This window comes from Mycetomoellerius zeteki, unplaced genomic scaffold (assembly GCF_001594055.1).
Source record: "Mycetomoellerius zeteki isolate Tzet28-1 unplaced genomic scaffold, Tzet1.0 scaffold89, whole genome shotgun sequence".
NCBI classification, from domain to species: domain Eukaryota; kingdom Metazoa; phylum Arthropoda; class Insecta; order Hymenoptera; family Formicidae; genus Mycetomoellerius; species Mycetomoellerius zeteki.
This window is the reverse complement of record NW_017257924.1, coordinates 547,307-575,208: the sequence shown is the minus strand read 5'-3', so window position 1 is coordinate 575,208 and position 27,902 is coordinate 547,307. Positions and strand designations below refer to the sequence as shown.

Genomic DNA, 27,902 nt, shown 5'->3' with positions numbered 1-27,902 from the left:
TCCTAATTTCTGTGATGAGGTAAAGAGACTGATTTATTTTTTTCAAATTCACTACAGTCTTAGCTATCATTATCAGTAAAAATTATTAAGTTGTTAAATAAATTACAATTCTTTAAAATTTATATTTTTTAAGGACATCTCAATTTCGTCATTTTGCCCCCATATGTGAGTAAGATGACTTTTAGTAGTGGATAGATGACGAAAAGTCAATTTAAATTAAAAATATATCTACTTTTTATAAATAAAAGAAGATTTATTATAATACGTTTAATATATTATAAGAAGTTTTAGAGAAAAATATAAAAAAACAAAATAAAACCTTTATATAATTTATGAAAATAAAATTATTGAAACGTTAACATTAACATAATTATATTTATGTATGTACCGTATGTAGTAATTACATAATTAACTTATTAGTAAAATATACCCACTTATTACATAACTTACAATTTGCCTGCATGAGAACGTCATTACCCATAGTTACGTATATTTTTATTTAATTAATACTATAAAACCATTGTAATGCGAAAAATAAAAAAAATATCAATATGTTATTGTATTCGCTTTTAGTTATACAATATTGCAATTTTATTTAAAAAATGAAAGTATTTATTATAATTATGTCATTCCTTATATACAAATACTGCAAAATTACAAGTGAATGCATCCAAAACACATTTCTTAATATTATCTATTTTTGTAGTCGGATTGAATTCAAACTATAAAAGATTATGTATTATATTACCTAAAGCCTTTAATGAGTTAAGCATCTGTTTTCCATCTATTATTATCTTTAAAAAATTAACAATTCGTTATCTTACCCACTTCGTCATCTTACCCCCCTTTCCCCTACTTTTAAATATATTAAATCATTACGGCGCATATTTGAATGCATTAAATCTTTATTGCATGTAATTGTTGGATAATCGCATAATTGATAAATATATTCATTTTTCACAAATAATTTTTGAATAGATTTTTATCGGGTTTTCGAGATCTTTTTTTTTATATTGATATATTTGGCTAATTGTATGATCTCATACTCGATTTTTGAACAATTAATATTTGAATAAATATAAATTCTTTTTTAATTTTCATTACATATTTTTGAACGAATTTATGTACTTGGAGTATCTTTTTTATCTTTGTCTTTTTTTTAGGATTTTACTCTTTTTGCAGAAATTAGAGAATATTGCTTCCTGTTTTGATTGCATTAAACTTTTATTACAAATACTTTTTACGTACATTCATCATTTTTCACAAACATATTTTATTTTGTTTGTTCAAAGAATACGAATGGCATTTAATTTTTTAGCATTTTGAGGCCAATTGCATCTTTCCATATTGAAATAATTTATTAGTACCTGTTGTATACTTACTTTGTATACTTTAGTACGTCATTTTCAATATTGAAATCACCACTACCGCGTTACTTGATATGACGTGCGTCGCAATAAAAAAAAAAGAATTATACATTTTTGCTAGGGAGGTAAAGAAAGTAGATTCAAATTTAGAAAAGGGGACCGTGAATAGATATATTGCGTAAAAAGCAAGGGTGGATCCGTACCGATGAAGTGGAGGTGGGAGACGATCTTGTCGTTGGCGACGACAGCGTGGGGATAGAGAGGGCGGTAACGCGGGTATATATTCTCGATGCAGTCGAGACTAGCTACAGTTCATCAGGAGGCAAAATCGACGCAAGAAGAAAGAGCGGGTATACGCGATTGTATCGAGAGATTAGAAGTCTGTATCAGTGACAGAAAAGACATAAAGAAATTATCCTCTCGATATTATATACGAAACGTGCAAGATATAGAGAGGGAAGAGGCAACAAGTGTGTGACAATCGGTGTCAGAACTAAATTACTCGTGGTATAAACGTAGGCGATTATCTTTAATTAGCTCTCGCTCGTTTCACACAAATTGATTGTGGTGCGCGCGAAGATGAATCTATCAGTCAGCACGCCGATTGTATGCGTTCTGCTCGTGACTCTGCTCTCGGAGACGGCGCACGCCAGGCCGCCACAGTGGCTTCTAAGGTACTTTTCTTTTTTTGCAGCCCTTCCTGAACATTTGCTTCTTGTCTTTTTTCAATTCTATCTTATTTCATACTTAGAGAAAGACATACATAGAGAGAACAATTTTGCTAAAGTATCTAAAAATTTGGCTAGATAGATCTGAAAACGTGTGAATCTGGACCATTATCATTAAAATATAATATAGAATGCACAACTCGGTTCCTGGAATATCAAAACTTTTTGCAGCTCATTATACTTGAATGTTCTATATAATTATTTTTATTTCAGTAATTCAACATAATTATTTTCAAATCTGTATCAATTAAATTTCTACACTGAGAGAACTTTTTCTTAGAGTTTACCCTGAAAATATGATAGTGGGATAACATTGTATTTCGAAGAATTTTAATGTAAATCTCCCTCATTCATTAATAAAACTGCAATAAAGTATAAAATAAGTTTGATTTATTTTACTGAAGTGCATGGTAAAAATCTTTATAATATTGTATTGTACCACAACTACTATATTTTCAGGGTAAATTTTAAAAGAAAATTCTCTCCGTATAGATTTTCTTTTTTAGACTTCAGCAACACATCTTTTTTTCATGTAGTAATGACAACTATAAAGATGACAACTATATTAGTTTTATATTTAAAATTAAGTGATTACGCGCGTTTATGAAACATACATCTGAAAAATGAATAATACATATAATTCTTATCATGACATGAACTTCCAGCAACAATTATATAGTATAATTGAATAAATTAATATACACATAAAACTTGTATGGTGTTGTTACCTTTATAGTTTTTCACTAAATGCGATTGATACTATTTTCTTACCTTTTCGATTATCGTCTTTCCAACGTCTTCTTCAATATTAAGTTCATTTAATCTTGGTCTTTATTGCACTATATGTTTATCTTAAATCTTCTTCTAAAGTACAGACGGATGAAAATCAAATTAGATTGAAATTCTAAGGCGGATTGTACATTCAACTATCGAACAGTCGCATAAGATCGTGTCGTTCGGAATGTCGTGAGGCAATTCGTGAAATTATTGCGATATCCCGATTTCTTCGCGATCGACGAAATTCAAATTCAACGTCGATTTGGCTTTTACGTCGTCAATTACTTTTGTTCGATTGATATCACTTCGTTTCTAGCATAAAATTGGATTTATTTGAAATAATACGATCTCATTTTGTTTCGTTATCGCGTAATAACGATTGGCTGTGCAAATAATTTCACATAGATATATAGAGCAATACGGAAAATAATGCGGAGTGTAATAGATTGAGATCCCAACGATTTTAATTTCTGTCCACGGAAACAAAGTGACTGACTTCTTTTTTGAAAACTGCATACGATGGTTATACGTAGTATAAAAGTAAAAAAATAAAGTGCCATTTTTGTTGTAAACGATTAAATTAGCTTATCTAGCTATAAATTATCTTATAACCATAGCGAATATTTGTTCCTAATTATTTCAATTATTTAAAAAAATTTTTTTAAATGTTTATACTGTATATTTTCATTTATATTAGAAGCTAATTTAATCATATACAACAAAAAATGCAATAATTTATTTTTTTTTACTTTTGACCGGCTAGAATCGATTCTGGTCTATTGTGCGTCGCATACTTAAGATTAGTGCGGATATTAACGGGTACATCCTTTTTTCTTCAATGTGTCAAGATTAAATAAAATTGTCTTAGTTATAATCGATTGTTGACGATCACACGCGAATTGGGATTTCCATGAAAAGTAATCTTCAAAGAAAGTAATGACTTCATGTATATTGACATTTTCCTGGAATTTTCTTATTGGAATATTTTATAAAATTTTTGATTTATTGCAGTCGGCAGAAACGTCTTTCTGATCAAAGACTCGCCGAACTCGAGACACTTATGGCGCTGCGAAATGTGAAGGGCGTCTTGGTTCCCGTAGGATATGGAAGAGTGAACCCAGCTATATTGTAAGTTTATTTTTTAATTTGTTTTGAACAGTATAATAATCTAATTAATCAATTTTCTATTTATATACCGTTCATTTTTATTAATTTTTCTAAGTATATTCCTAAGTGCATTCGCTTACATGCAGAACTTTCTCTTAAACACATTTAATGCAGTAAAAAAATGCTACTAATAAAATTCTAAGATTAAAATCATCCATTTGCTGAAATTCGCCAATAATTAATTGTGGCTATCATTTAATTTCGTCTGCGTCACGCAGACAAGATTAAATGATAATCGCCAGGAAATTAATCACGTTACGATAAGAATTATGTCATTAATTTTTTTAGATACATTCTTAAACGTAATTACTTATACGCAGAACTTTCATTCACACTTATTTTACGAAAAATGCTGTTGATAGTAAAATTAAAATTATCTGTACTCAATGTCTAAAAAATCTAATTAACATGCTGTAACGAAACATAAGCGACTTATAACTATATATTTTTATTAGTTGATATCTTTCAATAGAAATAAATTTAATTTCATTTTAAATTTCAATTTCATATTGTGAACGATACTGAAGATGAACTGATAGAAAAGTTAAAATGTTTATATATTCTTATGTTATTGTTCATGTGAGATGAATTTATAAAAATTGTTTTTGCAAAAAGGACATTATCCTTTTTTAATAATACTGATTTATTCACAAATTTTATCACTGTATAAAGTTGTCTATTTACTGAAATTCACCAACTTTTATTTTTATGCGCCATCATAAACAAGATTAATTATAATTGATAATTGTATGGCAAGAAAATGGTTGTGTCGCGATAAGAGAGTTATATTAATTTTATTAATTTTTCACGTATATTTCCAACATAAGCAAATGTTTACACGTGAAACTTTTTCTTAAGGGGATGCTGAAATTACCGACGAAACGCGCAGTTTTTTATTCATTTCGTTTTTCTTCTACAAAATAAAAAATCCTTTTCTAGAATAAAAGAAAAAAACACAAATAGCTAGGAAAACTACAAATTATATGTATAAAAAAACCCAAAAAATTGTAAATTACAGTTTTCTGTTATCACGTAGATCATTTATTCTTTCTTACATACGTATAAATGAGTTCAAGCATATATATATTTAAACAAAAAATACTTTCCCACATTTGAATAATGTATAAGAATGTAATGAGACCTTCAAATTATGATTTTGAAGCTTACAAGAGAAATGAATTGAAAAGTTGATCTGAGTGTATATAACCTAGCACCCATGCAATGTATAGAACATAATCGGAGCAAGAAATGTACGTAATAATGTTTTACTAAAAGTTTACTTAATGTGTGCCATTAAAGATTTCATCTATCGCAGTTGTACTTGTTGCTTCTTAAATTCTTCAAATCTTTAAGTAACTTGTATACAATATGGCAGCTAAAAGACTACATAAAATATAGAACTGAAACAAGGAATGAAAGAACAAATGACAGAAGAAAAGTCGCTTCTAACTCTCATATTAAAAAAATTAATGCAAAACGAATAATGCTTTGAATGTTCAATATTCTCATTTCCCCAGCATACGAGAGATAATCTGGGAGCGTTCTTAAGACGTTCAGAGGATATCCTTTGAACATCTTTAAAATGTTTCTTAAAGGTCTGTTGTATAGGTTCTTAGAAAAGTATTCTTTAGTATTCTTAGAGAAATATTTCAAGCTCTGTAGAAAATAACGTTACAGCGCACAGAGCGCTACGACAATAAAGTTTTTGGTTGGTAGTTGAATTAGTAATAATCTCATTCATATCTTGCGACATTGATACGCGTGCTATCGATTTTAACAGGAAAAATTGAAAAAAGAGACAACGAAGCACTTTGACAAATACGTTTACAAATTGTAATGCAACGACGTCTACTGAATAACATAATTGCATCGAGAGACAACCGGTAAAAGAAAAAGAAAAGAGAAAAAGAATAAGGAGAAGCTGTGATCGTGACGAATGAAGATGAGAAGAACGTAACGGTGGTAAATGGAATCTCTAACTAGGTTACTTCTCTTTCAATGCTTCGTGAATAAATTCCTATCCAGATGCTGTTCCCACTCGCGTCGTTTCTGTGAAAAGGGACCTTGTGGCACTGTGATATATCGCACTGTTCTCTCTGCGTCGTAATTGCGCGTGAATTAATTGATGATATTTACGATGTCAATGATATTCAACGTCGCATATGTAATTAGCAAGGAACATGAATATTGTCGAGCGATCGCATCACACCGTGTACGCTGCTCGTCGATTGACAAGCTGATACTCGAAACTTGACTTTTCGATCTCACGCCTTCGAGTGTTGCGTGATCATACAGCTGAAATATTGGAGAATACCAAATAATGTATACGAACTATGACCGTACTCGCGAGCACGGTCACAGTTCGTATACAACTTCATCGCGTTTTCGTATGATTTCCACTTGGTAACCCCCACAATCTTATCTCGATTCTCAATAGATCGGTTGACATTTATCCCAGATTATTATAACATTCCTCTGAACTCTAGTTGGGCGCCAGGCACGAGAGAGTGTTTCCCACTTTTCATTACTTTAACTCAATACTTTAACTCAAACAATTCTCGACTATTTTTTATTGCGACGTGAAATCTGATTGCTTAGCCACAGAATTGATAGACGGGGATGGTTCCCTCGGAGCGGAAATAAGTCGGAGGTCGAACGAAAAAAAAATACAAGATTCACATACGAATTAATAATAAAGAGAAATAACAATTATATTTGCCACTTCAGCAGTACCTTAAGGAACACAGATTAACCGTGGACTACCAGATATAGCAGCCATCTCACGTATTTTGTCGAATATCAGGGCTAGCAAAATTTTGTCTGATCTAGTTAAACCGGTTTTAACCAAAGTGAAAAACCCATATTGAAATCCACAAACGGGTTTCACTACTCTTAATTCACTATTCACTATTATTAAACCCTAAAAAAATGTAAATAAAAGTAATATGATTGTAAATCATAGAAAACGAAAATTATTTGTTCATATTACTTATATTTAATACTTTTCTTTATAAGGATGACATTTTTTTATGTTATTTATATTATATAATATATAAAATAAAAATGTTACAGTACATATAAAATATATAAAAAATTTTTTAAAATATTTTTATTAAAACTTAAGGATGTTTATTTATAATATTTGCATATCTATAAATCTTAACGAGCTTGTCAATTTTTTCTGGAGCTTATTGAATTTCTTAACTAACTCCAAACATGACTAAATGTAGAGAAAATTCTCTCTACACTTGTTGATATAGTTGGGTAGCTAAAGAGATTTATTGCCATAAAATGTAAAATTCTTTTTTAGTGCCATTATCATTATTTATTTGATTGCATTTATTATCATTAACTAAAATATCCATTCGTTTCGCTGGACAAACTGCAGAGTATATTTAAATATTTTTTTCTGCCAAATTCTTTCATTTCGTAAAAAAACGCTTCAAATGAGCATAATTTCATCGAAATTGAAGTGAGGGGATTATTTGCCTTGACTGGAAAATTACTATGGTTTTAACCAGTGGGTTGGATTTAATATGAAAAATCCTGATTTTTGCCAGCTCTGTCGAATACTCTACATGCGTTAACAAAACGAACGTTCGGACTTAATATGAGCTTGCATGGGTGGAATAATTTGATCTTTCGATGCAGAGGTACAATTATCGCTAAAATAGATTTCAATTCACCGATCGAACTAATTACTAAAGTTCACGATAAAGTTCACGGAATACACCGGCAAAATCGCGTACAGATGATATTTGGATTTTAACGCGAAATTATTCAGCGGCAACTAATTGTTCCGACAACGAAAAATCCATGAAAATTATAGCTCGAAGCGCATTAAGCCAGATGATAACTGAACAAACAATTACACGCAAAAAACGACACACGATGATTTGGCTGTGGCGAGAGGTCAACAAGCATACCGCGAGAATACCCTGCAATATTCGTGGCGATCTAGGCAAACGGTACACGACATCCAAATTATTCATTACTCGCGCTAACTTCGAACTCGTGCCATGCGATTCGCCCAATCTCGCAATGTTGGGAATCGGCGGCCTTACAATATTTTAACACTTGTCTCACCAGTACGTTCTCCTCCTCTGTCACTCCGATAGCCGTCGTTCTCGCTCTCCCGATAGCGCACAAGATCCTGCGTCCTATCTTATCCAGATCCTCTCGTGCCACAACGCAAGATCTCCTTATTCTCAACAGGGAGTACGCGAAATCCTTCAAGACTGTGTTTTTTTTTGGGGACCATCCCAGCGCCTGATGGCCGATAATAAGGCACTAGAGATGTAGGTATTCTCATCCACCATTTTGGTTCCACTCGATTGATAAGTAATAGTACGATTAGTGACAAACACGTGACAAAGAAAATTTAAATTTCAAGATGCCTTGTTGCGTTGCAATAAATTGTAGCAGCAAATTCGAAAAAGGTTGCAAATTATTCAGGTTTCCGGTGGGTGACAGCCATATGTGATATGGATCATTGACGGAGCCTTGAATCGCCGTGGTTTGTCTGGCAGATCTTGCAGACTATTTCAGCTCGCTGTTCCACTGTGCTTTCGTGTAGTTCTTTCTGCACGGGTCCCGCTTTTCCATGTAAGAAGCTCCCGCTCTAAAGCTCCGGTATCCATTAAATTTTCTCTGTAAGAGCCGGCATTAGAAGGGCGCAAACAGCGGATGTAAATAGGAAAAATACGACTTGCGCTTCCCTGCCACTGGAAATATTCCGGGACCTCTTCGGTAACAATCTTCCTCTGTGGTCCTCTTCTTCGCGACCGGGTGAGACAGCTCAATACATTCAAGAATACAGCCACCGATCCTCGTGTCTATTATCGCTAGTCAAAATTCTTACAAAAAGGTTACATAATTAAAGAAATTAAAACGACGCACGAAAATCGATGCTCGTACGCAAATACATTCGTCTTCACAAGTCGGAAGGACGCAAGATTCATTCGACTTATTCGCGAAACAGTGACGGATGAAAAACGTTACGTCACAGAATATACTAAATGAAATAGTTCAAGGTACATACATACTCTATACACTTAGTAAATAATAAATTACGTTTGATACAATCAAATTTAATACAATTTCTTGAATTGAATTGTTTAACTTTATTGTTTTAATTAGATTAGCGATATATTGAGTAAGAGCAGAAGCGATGTACATATATAGAAATGATTAAAGCCTTGTGTCCATGCTCGGAGAAAGAATTGACCAATTGTATTAGTCATGTGATCGAATTATTCAAGTGTAATTTATTAATTATCTGTCTGTGGGAGATCTCGGAGCGATTTTTAATATCATGTACGCAAGTCTTAAGAATAATTCAAATTGAGTAAAAGATACTATGAACAGTGTACAACTTTAACAGTGTACTTATATCTATTGTATTATATATATATATATGTTACATGATAGTTAAATTCGATGTTTGCGGAAAAAAACATGAATTTTGCATTTCTATTGGGAATCCCGAACTTTTGCGCGTGAATTATAAAAAAAAAAATCTCACGAATGTAAAGCAACCGCGATTTATACCGCTGGACGATCTGCGTGGCAGACAGTGAATATGATACTGCGAGAAATTGATACGAAATTTAAAAATACCTCGAGCTACGAGCGTGATTCTTCTTCTCATAATCTTTTTCTCGTTAATAGTCATCCATTATTGTATGAGACTTTTTTTCGCATATCTGGGCGACGACATTATCGAGAAAGCAATTAATTGAGCTTCAATAAACAAATTGTGAGATGATAGATATTGTCATACTTGGTAATTGTGAGATGATAGATATTGTCGGGACATTGTAAATTATGTTTGTGTAACAACCATTCGCTAACGATAAAACTCATTAGTTATTATTACTTGGTGGATTTCTCAGCGATTGCATGAGTATTGCATGAGTATTGCATGACTGTTGAGCTGGATGGCGTTATCTCTCTTCCCCTTTGGGCGCAAACATTCAGCATGATTGTGCGAATTTATTTAGCTTAAACGTTCAGCCTGATCGTGCGAATTTACCTGGAACGTGGCAAAATAAAATTCAATATTAACAAAAATTTAAGGATGTATGAGTCACATATCTCAGAACTTAATATTATTAAAAATATAAAAATTTCATAGATTATTTTATTATGTCTAATATCTGTGTAAAATTTGAACACAATTCTTTTATTGGTTTAAAAGTTATTTAATTTTTTTATTAATCTTGATTCTTATGTAAAGTGTTTTATAGTATTTATTTGTAAATTTGATGAGGAAGTAACATTAAGAATTAAATCAAATTTTAAATATATACTGATCAAACAATGATAAATATTTGTGCAAAAATTTATTTGGATTCACTTATTGTTTAAAAGTTACTGACCTAAAATTACAGAAAAATATTTTGATGCATAAAATCATTATAAGCCAAATTATTTGTCGTTTCGATTTGTCAGTCGATTTCAGAAGTTCAGAAGATATTCGCCAATTGGCTGATATTAATTTATTTTGACTGATTGTTTAACTGATACTTTTAACTGATATTGTAGTCAAAACGTCCTTAAGCGACTTGTATATATATTATATTGTTTGATTTGATAAAAAGAAATACCTGAACGAGACTAATCATTTCCTGTAGTTATTTAGACGCTGAATACGAATCCGGTTTCCAAATTATTCCATCGCGTCACAATTTTCACGAATTTGCATTTAAAATTGCAAAAAGGACTATTTTTGTATATTTTGTCATATTATAATTATGATATGTAATTATGACTATGATATAAAAAGGATTTTTTTAGTTTTAGTCAGCTATATTTAATAAGATATTAAATGTAGAGTCTATGCAGAAAAGTGAATTAGGTCATTGACGAATTATCAAATAACTTTCAATTATGTTTAATTAAACATAAAGGTTTGCTGAATAAGAAACCGATGTTAAAATTGACAAATTCAAAGTTATGACATCTATACATTTTGTAACAATACGGACATTTTCAAGTTTTGACACCCGTCATATTGAATCCATAATTTTAAATTTATTAATTTTGACATCGTATTCAACAACCTAAAATATTCTTAAATTTAAATAAATATAGTTGTAAAGCTATTTGTTAAATCGTCAATAACTTAATTAATAGCTTTTCTATAATAGTACTTATATTTAACATATGAATGTCTGGAGATACAATAATGTCTCGGCGTTAAGACAATCTTATTAACCGTAGCCAACACTAAAAAATTCGATAATTATGCATATTAAGGCCGACTTCACATGTTTTCAATGATCTTAACATATATTCAAGATCATGATCCCGAGTGACCTCCAACAAATTTAAAAATGACTCTTGTTCTATTGTTCGAAAAAAAAAAATCATTTTTTATCAAGCAATGTTATCAAAGAGCATAAAAATTATTGCCATCATAATAATTCAAACTGTACAGATTATTTGTCACAAATTAATAATTATAATAATAATTATAACTTCATTTAGATGTAGAAGATAAAAGAAATTTTATGTACACAAATAAGATATTAGAAAACACCTTAAAGTGAAGCATCAGTATCGTGCGTGCGTGCGTGTGTGTATAGATAATATAAAAAATCGAGCACAAATATATTTAATATATAAGTAAAAATAATAATAATATAAGTAATAGTGATAAATTGATATAATTAATGCACAGAAAAATAATGTTATAATAGCATTACTTTAACTGAAAATGGTTTTGTTAATTTAATAATGAAACAAATAGCATTTTATTAAAATAAAAGTATTTGTCACTGTATTTATTTCATTAATACGTGTTGATATGTGTATTCGTTTTATTATTACTATTATTGAATTATTTCAAATTAGATTGCTATTAATTATGTATGTAGTAATGCTGTTAATATATTTTTTCTCGTGTATAAAATTACTTATCATAAGATGATACTCGATTAACATTCCATGTTCGATGGATCGATGATTTAACCATTATTATTTTTATTATTGTATAGAGGCCGTAAACGGAGATCCATCTCGGAGGACAATCTTCGAAAATTGCAACATTTCCTATTACTGGTTACTCAAGGCTCGGAATCAACCGTAGACCAATCTGATCAGAATCGTCCCTTAACGTGGGTGAGTGCAAGATGATATAATTGAAATTGATGCGTATAGTATATCTATATGCAATCTGTTTATCGCACTTGTTTCGCACAATGTCGTAATTACGAAATTTTTATGTGATAATAAGCACGTAGAGCCGACGTTATCACACATTTAATTTTCGAGGACGCGTTTCACGCGAGATGCCGTAACGGCCCGTAACACTTTTGAATACATGTGACGGTTTCCTCCGTGATCGTTTATCATGTCCGCTTGAGTGAATAATATTTTACGACAAAGAAAGATCGGTCGAACCAGCAGTGCGTGTTAAAATCTAATGAATTGCTGAGCGTAATTAGTGATCTTCTGACACGAAGTTTCCGAGACATAACGTGGAATGCTCTCATTTCGTTCCTATTCTGTTCATTAGGTTATCTATTTTTCTCTTCTGTTCACATAGATAGATAATAAGTAAGCGTATTAAACGTAAGATGTAAGTTAATTTTAAGTAGTGTTTTTATTGCAATATACTCTTACATTTTGCATATGACCTCAAATATTTGGCTAACAGTGTATGTAAATCTACAAGCAGAAGGACTCGATGACGCTATCACAGTAATACATTTGCGAGAATTGCCCGGTATCGCCTAGTTCGTAATTACGAATCTGTCGTCTCAATATCGGAACTAATTCTATTTCCTCTATTCTAATTGCAGAAGGAGGATTCGCGGGAGGAACAAAAGGACTATCAGTTGATTTAATTCATAGCCCTGGTGTAGCTCGAGAATGAGGCGAAAGTCAGGAAAAGAGAAGCGGAGGACAAATAACTGGGGAATGTGCAAGAGACAAAAGAGAAAGAGATAGTGAAATAAGAGAGAAGGAGGAAGTATAGTATAATTAAAAAGATACATACACATACACACATAAATATACACACACATACATGCATACACGCACATTTAATTTGATCTCTCAGCCGTGATCCGTCGACAGCGTACTATTACGGATAGCCTCCATCCGAGAGCTTCCAATTTTCTTATTAATTTATGCCTTACTTAAGAAATAAACAGGGTTGGCAAGTAACACGTTTTATATATATACTTGTAACGCTGTTACTTTGTTGATCGTTACCTTGTTATAATAACGATTTAGTAATGACATTGTGAATTTTTTATGACGGTAATGTTAACATCAGAGTTAGAAAAGTTAGTCGTTACTTGTAATGGATTGAAAAAGTCATTCGTTACTGAAAAAAATAACTCCTAATGTGTAACGCGTTACTTCTTACAAAGTAACGTTATGCGTTACTCGTTATAATTTTTTCAGTGTAACGCGTAATAGTGACAAGTTACTTTTCAAAGTGATTTTTCTAATCTTAGTACAACCTTAGCGTTTAGTTAGTTAGCGTTACCGTCATAAAAAATTGCAACATCGTCATCAAATTGTTTACTATAAAAAGTAACGACAAAGTAACTGAAAAGTAACGTTTGCCAACCCTGGAAATAAGTAATCTATCGACAAGCATAGAAAATGTACGTTACACGCGTAATGTGCTTAAGACTTAAACGGCAACAGCGGGAGATAACGAAAACGTACAGCAAATTACTGTGCAAAGTGCCGGTGTCCTTGGGGGAAAAACGGCACGATCGTATCCAGACTGCGTTCTTTATTTAAGTATTTGAGGCTTAACGAGAAAACAGTATTTTACATGTGAACGTCGTTATAGTATTCGCGTCTAATATGTAATTCGTAAGATTCATTTTCGATACATGCAGCTTGGATGTTTCTTGCCAGCGAATTCAAGATATTTACCCGAGTTTTCGTTCGCATTTAGTCAGTTATCACTTTTATTATATGAAATATTTAGACCTTCTCATAAAAAAACAAATGATTATTTCTACCGCACTCAGAAAAAAGGACATAGTGATAGCAATTACACGTATAAGATGACAACTATACAAGTTTTATATATATATATAGAGAATTAATGTACACAATATATATATAGTTGAGTAAATTATTTTTTTATAATTAATGCAACTATAAAATAGTTTATTCAACTCTATATGTACATTAATTTTACACTAAAACTTATAGTTATCTGCACCTTTATAGTTACCGCATCACCTATATGTTTTTCTCTGAGTGTGGCTTTTCTCGACCACGTCGGATTTAGTCGGCTGCTATAGTTGTGTGAAATGTTTAAATGATAATTTCGTAAAAAAAGTACAAAATTATTCTAACCAATTTTTTTTTATCGCGTCGATTTTCTCCGCGTGAAATGCGCAATCACATATAACGTATGAAACGACGTTGAAGAGAGACAAGGAGGAATATCTGCAGGTTCATTTTTACGAAAAAATTGAATCTCATCACTTAAATCTCAACTCTAGTGAAAAAATTCTTATAATATCTCATATTTTTAAAAAATTGTTATATTTTAAATTTATAAAAATTTCTGAGAAAAATGCCTTAAACTTTTTTAAATTTTATAAGTTTTCTTCAGAAATTATAGAAATGAGAAATCTTAGAATATTTTAGAATATTTCAGAATTCACATAAGAATATTAGAAAAGATGTAGACATTTCCTGTACTTTCAAAAAGTTTTAGTACATATAAAAAATCTAAGAAATTTTTTAAAGACTTATAAAGTTATACAGGAATTGTAAAAAAACTCTAATATAAAAATTTTATGAAAAATTCTAAGATAAATTGTCAACAGAGAATTGCATCGTATAATTTTCCTTCGCCACTATAAACGACTAAATCCAACGCGGAATTTTTGTAATGACCGATCGAACTGTATTTTGAATAGATTCTTTTTTCGAAGAATAATTGAGCTTGAAGACAATTGCGCTAATCAATTTACAAATCGGTTTATAATTGCGAACGCATTTATGATGAAACTATCATGAGTGACGAGAAACTAACATCTAAAGAATCTTGCGAATTTACTTTAGCGAGTTTCCTTTGAATTAAAGCGAATATTTTTGCGGACAATTCATCGAACTTAATGTTTGCTCTGCGTCTTCTTCTGCACATACGAAGGACCAAGGTTAACGTTTAATCGCAGATCTTAAAGCTCTTACGTCGTAATGCGAGCGGCACGTATTGCATTCCTGGCTCGGCCATGTACGTTTATGATTCTTATTTAGTTTTTCTCTTTGTACAATGTTGATAGAAGGATTATAATTTACGTTAGATTAAAGACGTATTAATTTATGAGATCAATCACAATGACGTATTGAAAGAGAGTAAAGTTTAATGCGACATTATCTCAATATATTGTTAATCCGAGCTCTAGACGAATTTTATTTATTTTGTAAGTTTGATTTTTGGAGATTATTTTAGGTATTATTAATATTAATTGACTCGCGCTGTGTCTCGCGAGTCTACGTTCCTTACTATTTACTATTTATCGTTATTTATAATGTTTACTATTTTACTTATATACTTATTTTTATTGTATATTTATTTATTTATTTATTTATCTATTTATTTATTTATTTATTTATTAGATGTGGGAACGATTATGCATGAATTTTTTAGGACGTAAATTTTGTAAATCGATTACTTTGAAAAGATTTTCGCTGTATCGAAACATTTATGTTTCTTTTCTACTAATAACGTCGTCGGATTACTTTGAACAAACATGTATACGCGATTATGAATGCAATAAAAAGAATTAATCAATTATTGATGCAATTTATTCTTGTTTTTTAATGTATCCCGTCCGCTTTCATAGCGTTCCATAACAAAGTGCTGTTTGAAAATTATCATGACATTCTCCAATTTCTAAAAAAAAACACAATAAGAAGAAGGCATTGGATCGAAAACATTCAACAAATGCTAATTCAAGATCCAGACAAAATTTGTTTATTCTATGAATTTGATTTTTACAGATTATTTTAGGTATAATTATACGGAAAAAAAAGAATTTTGTAGTGCACTATTATTTATAAGTTCAGGAATATTCGTAATTTTCTTACATCTCGTGAAAGGTTAAGTTTTAAAAAAATCTTTAAAAAATTTTGAAAAATTTATCACGAATCGAGAACATAAAAATAAAAAGGATAAAATGCATAAAAATAGATAGAACGCACGTTTCTAATAGTAAAATTTTTATCGTATTTCACTTTTGTTGAAAAGACAATTTAAGAAAGATATCTTTTCCTTATCTTTCTATGATTGTCTTTTCGACAAAGCGAAAAATCGATTAAAAGATATCTTTTCGTATTACCGAAAACAGAGAGGGAAAAATTAGAAAATTACAGTTTTGTTATCAGCTTCTGGCGACACGTAACATTTGCTTTACATAAAAGCTTTATACTTTGTACGTATGAAACAAGCTTCGGTCGCATTACAGATTAAATGGAAGAACAATACCTTAAGCAAACTGTAACTGTAATATAGTAACTTAGGGGACACGTAGAAAAAACAATGATATATTTCATGGTTATGGAGACGATATGTAACTTTGTGACGTGATTTTTTTCAGTAGGGATCACATAATTTTGGGTACTTTTGAAAAACAAATTAACTATTAAGATATATTTCTTCATCACATTATGTAATCATAACAATTATTTAAAAATGCAGTCTATAACATATACATAAATATACATAAATATTAATAAACATATATAATCATATATGAAATATGTCCATACATATTTATGCATCTCTCTTTCTTTTGTAAAATTACTTTTTAGTGTAATAGAAATAATAATAGTAGTACAATCTATGTAGTTTTTCGTAAAACTTTTCCGCCAGGGATGTAAAAAGATGTTTATATTACATTGCAGTAATATATTAATTATTAATATATTTCTGATATATAAGAAATGATATGCTTAAAGTTGCTGACATAGAGCTGTAGCAGTACGTTATATTTGTTGTTACAAATAATATTACATGTATTAGGTGTATAAATTAATTCTCGGTCTCAACATTTAATAAACTGTAGCACTTATTTAAGCGAAAACTTATTCACGCGAAGTTTGGTACTGAATAATACCAACCTAATTGTTGTGTCGTATGCGGGGAAGTTCACTCCACGTATTATTTGAAAACACTTTATTATTCTTATTACAGTTTATATAGGAAGAGATTACAGTTTATGTAGGAAGAGGACTCGGCCTCGTAGTATAAAAAATCTCGATCTTATAATGCTAGCAGAGAACTCGGTCTCGACTAGTTCGCGTACGATAAGAGAACCCGGTCTCCCAACGTCCGGTACTCGCACGACGCGTATTAATCTCTGACGGAGCCCTTCGAATCGGGCTCTTTATATAGGAAAATTCATCAGTACGTTGCGTACCAATTACAGCCGCCGTCGCATGCGGAGTGAAGCCCATGACACATACAAAAACGTAAAATAGTCCAGTAGCGAATCCAATCTTACGATTTCTTTACTGCTTAAGACCATGGCACATACAAAAACGTAAGGCCGTAAGACATAATCAGTAAGCGAATTGGCCAATCACGGTAGAGACCGTAAGGCCAGTACCGAATCCAATCTTAAAGCCATCACACGTACAAAAATTTTAGTCGTAATCGTAAAGCCGTAAGCAAATCGGCCAATCACATTCGAGGGTTTAAAAACTCGAGATCTCAATTTTGATTGTGATTGGTCGATTTGTTTGCGACCTTACGATTCCCACTAAAATTTTTGTACGTGTCATGGGCTTTACGTGTTACGGCCTTACGTTTTTGTTTGTGCCATGGGCTTGAGAACAAACAGTTTTTTTCCGCGTCGAACAGAGAGGCGCCGATCGCGACGCCGGTCCATCGCCTCAGCGTCTTCGCTCGGCGAAGTTATGTATATGTATGTACGTGTATACTAATGCGTAGTGGGCCCACCGAATAGTACTAACGAAATATTTGTTAAATGTAAACATATATTTATTCGATTTAAACATAACTGTTTTATTTTGAATAAATATTTATTTACTATAAATAAATATTTCGTTAGTACTATTGGAGTAAATATTTATTTAAAATCTGCATATTTTTTTTCAGTGTATGCATATACGATATCGATGTAGTGCACGAAATCGTATGTGTGCATTTAATCAGCGATTCTTTGGAATTCGGCCGTCAGTCCAGCATCTCCTTAATGATACAAAACTGTTTTTCATGATGTTCAGATCTTTTATAATTAAAAATAGAATATTTTGTTACCGGAACGAAGCAATTCCATAAGAATATATCTTTCTCACTTTCAGAATGAAATTATGTTTGGTGTTTTTGAACTTCCTTACTTTATAGAAAGGGTATATTATAGACTTATTGTTAAATCGATTAATTACTAACATTTTCGTATTAGGATTTTCGACTTAAAATTATTTGAGGAGCACGTTCTTAAAAAATAATCCGGTAGTTGTGTGCAGGACACCCTGTATAGTAAAATAAGAGAGAGAGAGAGAGAGAGAGAGAGAGAAAGAGAGAGAGAGAGAGAGATTTCTCTTCGTAACAACCTATCGAGGAGGAACTGTCGGGCCAATTGTACTTAGTACTACTTATAATATAGGAAAAGGCAACAACATGCTACGTGATTCAACCTGGAGTAATTAATATCTACATTACTAAACGGAAGACTAATTTCTATTCTCCTGCAAAGACAGATAATTACAAATTATTTAAAAATGACACAGGTCATTCCACTTGGATCGTTCGATCACCTCCGAGTAAAGCACTAAGGAAAAATATAAACAGGAAATGATAATGCAGTCGCAATGATAGAAATAAATCTAGCGATCCAATCATTCCCGTTAAAAATTCTTGTAAGTTTTTTGTACCAGATTTTAAAATTTAAGAGTTGTATGTGATCAATCAAAATTACTAAATGAACGTACATGATCATATAAGAATCTTATATAATTTGTACATGAATCTCACCAGTAATTTTTAATGACCTTAGGAATCTGGCATAAATCGTACACGACGATTTATATCGCAATGAAAAGATTTTAATAGCTTAAATTTAACCTAATAAGATACTCTTAAGAAATAATTTATTTACATGATCGTTCCAAAGTAATAAAAGTATCGATCATCTCAGTAAACGAAATGGAATTATTGAATGAACAGAAACTGGATTGAATATATGAAATGGAAAAGAATTAAAAAAAATTAAAAAATTTGTTAGAATACTAAAGATGACTGAATAAAAGGTCGAAACGTATATTATCACAATCTTAATGAATTGATAAATTATAATTGATAAATTAATTTCGCTATAATAACTGGCGTAGGCTTTTTATACTCCTTTCCAAATTAAGTTTGATTTAGTCGAAAAGCCGTTATTCAATTTGTGTAAAAAGAATTAATTTTTAGCCAAAATGAATTCTTTTAAATCGCATTCAACAATCCTTGTTTGTTCCATTCCATTTTATTTACTGAGATACGAGCAATAAATCACACAAAATTCCAATAGTATTCTTGTAATATTTTCATAATAACACTCCAGTTATATTTTTGCAAGATTCATGTAACATGCTTATAAGATTCATGTAACATCGGTGTAAGATTCATGCAAGATTCTTGATTTACTTACAGGTATCATTTGCGATATATTCCTATACGATCTTGTATGTTCCTGTCCGAAATTCGTACGTGAAAATTTTCTTGGAAGATCTTACAAGAATTTTTCTTGTAAGAATTTGCAGCAGGGATAATTCACTGTAAATGAAATTCGGCTTAACTTTCGGTTAACGTCCAACGTGGTCATCCGATATTTATCTGGTACTTACATACGAAGCTATTTGACAAACGTAATTGACGAGCGTTTCGCAACAAACGAGCTACCCGGTCTGACGTACAGTCAGCAACTAAAAAGAGGTTGCAACACGTTTTTTTCAATGAGTCTTAAAATACAGTCTGCTTACCGAGCGATTGGTTATTACTTATAGATTCATAAACAAAAATCAATCGCTCGGTGAATAGGCTGCATTCCGAAACCTATTAAAAAAAAGTGCAACCTTTTAGTTGCTGACTGTACATATGTATCATATTTAACTATATTGGCTATGTTTCAAATTTACTGCCAGCACTAAAAATCTATAGTTTATATTATGTACATTATAGATTTTCAGTACTGACAGTTTCACCAAAACATTTTAATTAATTACTTCTTCTATTCGCGCAATTATTTTTTTATTCCACGTTTGATTCATTAACGTTTAGTATGAATCGCTCATCCAATGTATTAAGTTTCGTCATCATCGCTTCAAATCGATGAAATTAATCGCAATAAGTTTATGAAATTTATTCGTATCTTTTCTGCATCCATTCCTTCTTGCGTAGTTCTTACATTTTCAAATAAGAAAATGCCGCCATTTTTATTGATGTTGCAAGGTTACCACACTTGCGCACAGATTTCGTCATGTTACACTAACATATACAGGGTGTCCCAATAACTATTAGCACCTGAAATATCTTCGAATATATAGTATAAGGTCTAGATAAAAATTTGTGCAACCAAAATTGCACGGTTCATTCCATTTAAAAAAATTAAGTTGACCTTCAAATCTCCTAAGCGCCTCCACTTAGGAAAAAATTATTATCGCCATATAATAGCCCCCTTCATATCGTGCAATTTTGGTTGTACAAATTTTTTTCTAGACCTTATATATTCGAAGATATTTCAGGTGCTAATAGTTATTGGGACACCCTGTATATTCCCAGCTTCAGTAATTATTACGTCGTAAAAAATATACTAATAAAAAAACTTTCAATTTTGGACATATAATTAATATATACAGATACGTTGTGTGTGTGTGCATTAATTTTTATTTGAAAAGAAGAAAATGTTCACGGAAAAATATAATATATATAGATATCGTCGTTAGGCACATAATGTTCTAAATTTGTTGTACATCAGCTTTGCTTCCGTATTATTACGTCGCGCGATAAAATTTAATGATTGAAATGTAATAAGAGATTAATGCCGGAAGTAAGAAATAAAAATGAGAAATCGTAAAGAGCAGTAAAGTGATTTCGTAATGATACATAGCGTGATTCGTCTAATGGTGTTTAATTTGTGTATAACGAAAGTCCGCGATTAGAGCAAAAATTCAAAAGTGACAATGTAGCGTATTAGCGCGATTTCATAATATTGCAACATAAAATAAGAAAAATATTGAAATTATATTCATCTTAACGAGAAATTTTATTATTTAAAATAAAAGGCATATTAAAGAGAAATATAAAAAAAGAGATATTAAAAGAAGAAAAATATTTTTAAAAATATTGCACAAGGGTTATATATATTAAAAATATATTTAATACCTGAAACAAAATTATATCTTAAATAATATATAATATTTAAATTATGAATTATAATTATCATAGCTAATTAAAGTTATAATTTTCTCACAGCATAATTTGGATGAGCAGTTCTAAATAAACATAATTATCATAAGGCGCATAAATTATATATATTCATGCCCAATTAAAATCTTATATCAAAATGAGGTCAAAAGTTCATTTTCTCATTTTTACGAAATTGCCAATTGCGTTTAATTTATTTCTTAATGAGAATTTCTGGATCGTTATCGAATTTGTATACGCAGTATTTCTTAAATCAAACTATGAGAAATGAATATTTTGTACGTCGTATGCACTTTGACATCTATAAAAAAAAGTTAAATATATTACGTAGAAGATGAAGAGGACGTACTAGACTGAACTGGAAAATCCGGTTATTACGTAGATTTTCCGACAGCACACAGTGGGCATAAAGTCGCTTTTTATGATCAAAAAACGTTCGACAGTTGAATTTTATACCGATTGCAATGAATTTTTTAAAGATACTCATTTACTGTACTATAGCGAAAATTTACATGCTTTTTAATGTTGCAATTTGTTAATTAACAAAAATTGTAAATTTATACAAACTTTTTGTCAAACATTTTTAGTGTGTTCATAATTCCTTCAATATTCGAGGGTTTTCGAGGTCGTTGATTACAAATTAAACCATCACTTAAATTTCAAAATTCAAAATGCTGAATCCAATATGGTGTCCGCGAATTGGAAATATAATAATAAGACAAATTCCTTAAAATTTGATATATAGTATGTTATTATAAACGGCAATAATTTTAATATAAAGTAATAAAGAGTACACAAAACACATGTCACAGTTTTTAATTTCCTTCCAAATGTGTTCAGCGATACCCGGAACTAAATACGTTTCTTTGATTAAAATAATCATTTTTGATTAACTTTGATTAATATAATCTTTAATTAACATAAATCATTATTATTAACAATAATTTAGGGAACACATTGAACAACAAATTTTTTTTATAATACGAAATCCTATTAGATAGAATCTTACGAAAGTTGCTAAAGGGATTCTCGTATCTGGAATGATTCAGTTTGATGCAATTTGATCAGAAGCAATCCAAAGGCGGGTGTAAAAGCGTTAATGCTCGCACGTGATATGAGGAGGGGGACACGTATATATACGATGACGTTTGCTACTCTGACTTAATAGTCACACATAACGAACCGGGCAAGCTTTTAAAGATCGTGTTAATCGTTTGAGCTCATTAAAAGAAACGTTTTCTCTTCCGTCACCCGTTGAGATTTCTCCCCTCATCGTTGACCGGAAATACACTCGAAATGAGATACTCGTCGATGACGATCTGCGTCATCGTGGCACTCGCGCTGCCGAAATCTATCTGTGGACATCCTGCGGTTGACAACGGCAGGTAATCATTTATTTTATACATGCATATTCGCAAAAATATCCAGTTGATCATGGAAAGTCGGGAAATCGATATTTTGGTACACAGTCTTGTTTCAACGAATGAATTGACTTTCGTTTTGTTCTTTTGACTCTCACGCAAAATTTTCTTATGTTACATACGTTGCAGAACAATCTTTTCCCTGCCTGCAAATCTCTTCGTAACGCTGCTTGAAATCGGTTGTTTTCTTGTCGAATTGAAAATGATCCAGTCTCTCGCAATCTATTAAATGTCAACATAAACACTCTTCGGTTTGGCACTCTTCTGTTTGGAAATCGTCGTGCATATTCTCGCACCGCCTTTAAAGCATTACCGTTGCAGAAACCGTATACAAAAACCATATCAGCATATTCACTATTAGAATACGTACGCGGCATATTGCAAAAGACAAAATTCATCTACTGTTAAAGGCTTTCAAAGAGCGACTGACAAATTCATAACAGAAAGTGGAAAATGTAATCAAATATGTCGGTGCTAGATATGGCAAGAAATGTAAACATTTTTTTTCGATTTCTCTGAAACGGAGCAAAAACGAGCATATGTCTATAGGACTTTTTTTCTTAGTTTTTTACTCCTCTACACGCTCCCGAAGTTTTGCCATTTAATTTGGAAACACCCTGTATTGGACATTATTACGTTATGCTGACGATGGTCCTTTTCAACATATGTATAAATAAATCGATTGTTTTGTAATAAAAGAGACGTTTCTAATAAATTATAATTTTTTAATGAGAGGCAAAAATTAACATTTTTCGCATTTTTAAATATGCGAATTATTATCTTATTTGATAGCTCATTTTTGTTCTTTTCTATTTTGTAAGGTCGGTCTTGAATATGTTGGAATCACGTGTTTCAAAGCTAGAAGATATCTCAGAACCAAAAGCGATCTCAACGCTCATTCAGCAGAGAAACTTACCGATTCCGACTAAATTGTGAGTTGATTTAGATCAGTTTCTTTCTACTCTTTTTTTTTCAATCGCGCTAAATCAACCACATAATCGGCTGTATGTTTACAGACGACAAAGACGTTTGTCGGATCAAAGACTAGCCGAGCTAGAGACGCTAATGAGTTTGTCAAAACTTTATTCTCAATCGCTTATTACGACATCTGGACATGGACAACCAGATCCAAGGATAATGTAAGAAGAATTTAATTTAAAAACTCTATACACATATAATCAACATAGTAAGTGAAAAGACAGAGAAAGACAGAGAGAGAGAGAGAAAACATAGAAACAATAACAATAAGAATTAATGTATTTATGATATTAATTTATACATTGTTTTTCTCCTATAATTTTTATATTTCATATTTTAATTTGATAAAATACACACATGTGATAATTTTTCGAATTTGTGTATAACTAATCGACGATATTAATTACAGTGGCCGGCGAAGACGTTTTACGATGAATCAGACTACACCGAGTTAATAATGTATCTATTAAAGCGAAACATCGGAAATCGCGTGTATCCTCTAATTATAAGTAAATATTTTATTTTATTATTACGGATTACACAAGAACTTCGCTCGCAGATTGCGAATCTTTTTTGTATAATCTACGTCTTCGTAACAAAACGTCTTCGATGAAAGAATGCGAAAAATGAGGGACATGGTGACGAAGATCACGTCTTTTTGCAATGATATGCGGCATTAGCGCCACACTATTTTGTATAAATCATGAGTTATGATAATTGTATGTATCGTAAATTCGAAAGTCATCTGTACTCCGAGAATAACGCAAGGCTATCGCTGTCGCTGTATCAGTGATAAAGTCATCGCAGCGGTTGTTCGATTCACGACGGCACGGCGCGGCGGTGCTCGTGCCGTTTCTTATCACCGCGCACGCGACATTTCGCAATTATTTCTATTTGCATTAAAAAAATAATGAGTTGATTACGTTCTGAGATAAAAGAGAGAGAAAGATTAGAATTTTTATATTTTACATTAATAATTTGTAGTATGTGTCTAATCGTGAAAGATTAATTCCAATCGTTTAATGAATATTTACATGCTTTTGACGTTATTATAATTTATTTTATTTTCAGTTGAGTAGACTGATAGCGTCCGAAAAATGAAAGCGTGCATTTCGTATCACGATGAATGAGCCTGGTATATAAAGAGAACATTCTTTGACACATTTAATTGTTTTACGAAATAATTACTTTAGGAGTTAGCAAAATTACAAAACAAAGATTGATGTATAACGACTGGGGTAGGGATGTATGAAGAATATTACAGATTCTTTAGATCCAAGTCTGTTGATATTATATAATTTGATCGAATATATTATATATGATATAAATGTATTATATATATTATTTATATCTATATATTATATATTATACACTATACATTATATATATATTATATATTATTTATTACTTATTATTTATTATATATTATACATTATATACAATGTGTTTCAAAATTTACGACCGCGGAGTGCAAGACGTGATACTTTGTTAAAAAAAAAACATTTTTCTTTAGTAAAGTTGCGTCCGATAAGTATTATAGTTTTTGCAGAAGAGTAGATTAAAATTAACGAGTAAGCGCTCTGATCAATGTGGCGCTCAAGACCGGCGCGCGCTTCTCGCTCACTTGTACCTAATCCTTAGCTAGTATTCATAAGTAATGCCTTAAAACGCTGATACGGCTTTAATATGATTAGTTTACGATAGCTTAAGACTGTACCTAAGAAAGTCTCAGATGTAAAAATCAGTTATGAATACTGGATATTGATCTTCTTTTCCGTATTGTATTGCTTAAAAAATGAAAAATTAGCAAAATGAATATTACTTTCTTCTTTTACATAATAAATGAACAAAAGAATTGTTTAATTCGTAGATCCATCTGAAAATAAAGACAAATGTAAATAGTAATACGCTTGGCAAGCTTCGTTAAACTTTCTGTTCTTCGATCTAAACGCGCTTGGGAAAAAATGTTTTATATATATATATATAATAATAAAAATAATTATAATATAATTATATAAAATTATATATAATTATATTAAAAAATTGACATATTTTATGTACAATTGTATATAATTATATATAAAATATGTCCATTTATATAACATTTTTTTCCCAGGCATATTGCACAATTGCGTATGAGTCATACGTAAGACAATAAGTTAAATAATATATCAATAAACTGAAAGAATAGTTCACTAATTAAATGAATACGTAACGCGAAAAACTAATTTATTTTAAAACTGTGTATTTTGAAACTGTGAAAAATAGAATTAAATTATATTCGAGTTAAGATATTTTAAGAGCCATTTCATCCTTATCATTTATAATAAAAAGTACATACTAAAGACTTGTTCAAAATTATTAATTTTCAAAATATTTACTAATTATATAAAATCTCAGTAATAATTGTTTCGATATTTTTAAATTTATTTTTTACACATTTTTAAAACAATGATCTACAAAGAGTGTCAAGAGAATTTATAAAAGTTATATAAAGATAAAAATTGTTTCAATATAAAAAATAAAGATTTACATTTTTTTAAATCAATAATTATTTTAAAATTATACTTCTAACATATGTACCTATAAATAATTGCTTTAAAAATACTGTTAAAAATTTTTTAATTTTTTTTTCTATTTGGATTGCTGATCTTTTTAACAACATGAGAAACAAAACTGTGTAGCCATTTCGGTGAGTCTTTTATTAAGATGATATTTTGCTTGCTTAATTCATTTACTAGCTGTAGAACAAACTGACTAATTTATAAATTTATTTATTAGAAAGTGCAGAAATTTCCAACAATCAGTCGGTCAACCGTTTGCGAGCAATTTCGGTTCCTGTATAAAACATTCATCTGGCCTCATCTAATTATATTGTATATATTTTTATTTTATCTCTATTATTGTCTTCATCTTTTTAACAGCACTACTGCGTGGATTCGTAATATCTGAAGATGGTTCAATCTAGATGCCGAAACATGTACTATTGTTTTAAATTTGAATTTATAGAGTATAATATATTATATATTTTTTATTACATTTGAATTTTGTAATTAACTCTTACATGCCCTTTCTAATTTTCTATTATTTTAAAACAACATGATTCGTGCGCTTATCATACGATTTAAAATGATTGCAAATGATTAAGTTCTAATATAAATAAAGTGAAATAAAAAAAGTAATAAGTGATAGTAAGTAATTACGAATAGATTATTGATTATTTATTGTACAAAATTGAGTTTTACTGTCATAGGGTATTGAAACAAAATCCTCCAAAAAATGATGGGTCAAGTTCTGATTGGCTGCAACAATTAAATATGCGCAACAACACACCTTGTCTACTTGCATCATGGAAGAAAGGCAGAAATTTAAACAAACAAAAATTTATCTCGAGATCGTTGCTTGAACTTCTGCAACCTATTAATTCTTTTCAGAGCTACTCTTTAAATCAGTTGTTTTCACAACTACTTTTACAAACAATTCTTTTTACAGCTACTTTTCACAACAGTTGTTTTCATAACTACTCATACTATTAGTTCTTATCAGTTAAATATTTTTTTCTTGTGTAAGAAAATTATATTTTTTTAATAATAAAAATTCATTTTTCTATTGAATCTTGTAATACCCCTGACGGAAAAATTTCGCTGAAATTATTTTATGTTTTGGAACATTTTTCAGCGAAATTTCAACATTTTAGAATAATTTCAATAAAAATTTCAGAGAAGTTTCAGCGATTTTTCAATATGTTAGCTTCACTTTCAGTGAAATTTCAGGAAATTTTTAGCAATTTCGCTGAAATGTTCCAAAACATAGAATACTTTCAGCGAAATTTTTTCACCAGGGACAAAACACAATAATCAGAAGCACTCCGATTTGTGAGAAACAATCAGGTGAATATAGTATTATCCTTATAACTTTTTACTTAAAAATATAGGTACACAGAAAGTGCAAATAATGACGTAGGAATGCACCGTACACGTTAATTGAAAATAAGAAATTGTAGTAAATTAACCCATTCCGAAAAGTGACGTCTCGTAGA

General features: G+C 30.8%; 2 protein-coding genes across 3 annotated transcripts; both read left to right on the top strand.

Moving 5' to 3' along the window:
* Positions 1 to 1,694: 1,694 nt before the first annotated feature.
* Positions 1,695 to 13,018, top strand: LOC108730301 (uncharacterized). Of its 2 annotated transcripts, none has more exons than XM_018459901.1 (4): positions 1,695 to 2,041; positions 3,884 to 4,000; positions 12,040 to 12,159; positions 12,847 to 13,018. In XM_018459901.1, exons 1-4 carry the CDS (start codon positions 1,947 to 1,949, stop codon positions 12,884 to 12,886), a joined length of 372 nt encoding a protein of 123 aa, XP_018315403.1. In that variant the 5' UTR covers positions 1,695 to 1,946; the 3' UTR covers positions 12,887 to 13,018. The 2 variants fall into 2 exon arrangements, with proteins under 2 accessions (XP_018315403.1, XP_018315402.1); XM_018459900.1 differs by having other exon boundaries at positions 12,040 to 12,163.
* A 9,628-nt stretch (positions 13,019 to 22,646) lies between these two features.
* Positions 22,647 to 25,137, top strand: LOC108730304 (uncharacterized). The gene is made up of 4 exons (XM_018459905.1): positions 22,647 to 22,849; positions 23,707 to 23,817; positions 23,902 to 24,024; positions 24,273 to 25,137. Exons 1-4 carry the CDS (start codon positions 22,761 to 22,763, stop codon positions 24,316 to 24,318), a joined length of 369 nt encoding a protein of 122 aa, XP_018315407.1. The 5' UTR covers positions 22,647 to 22,760; the 3' UTR covers positions 24,319 to 25,137.
* Positions 25,138 to 27,902: the final 2,765 nt, after the last annotated feature.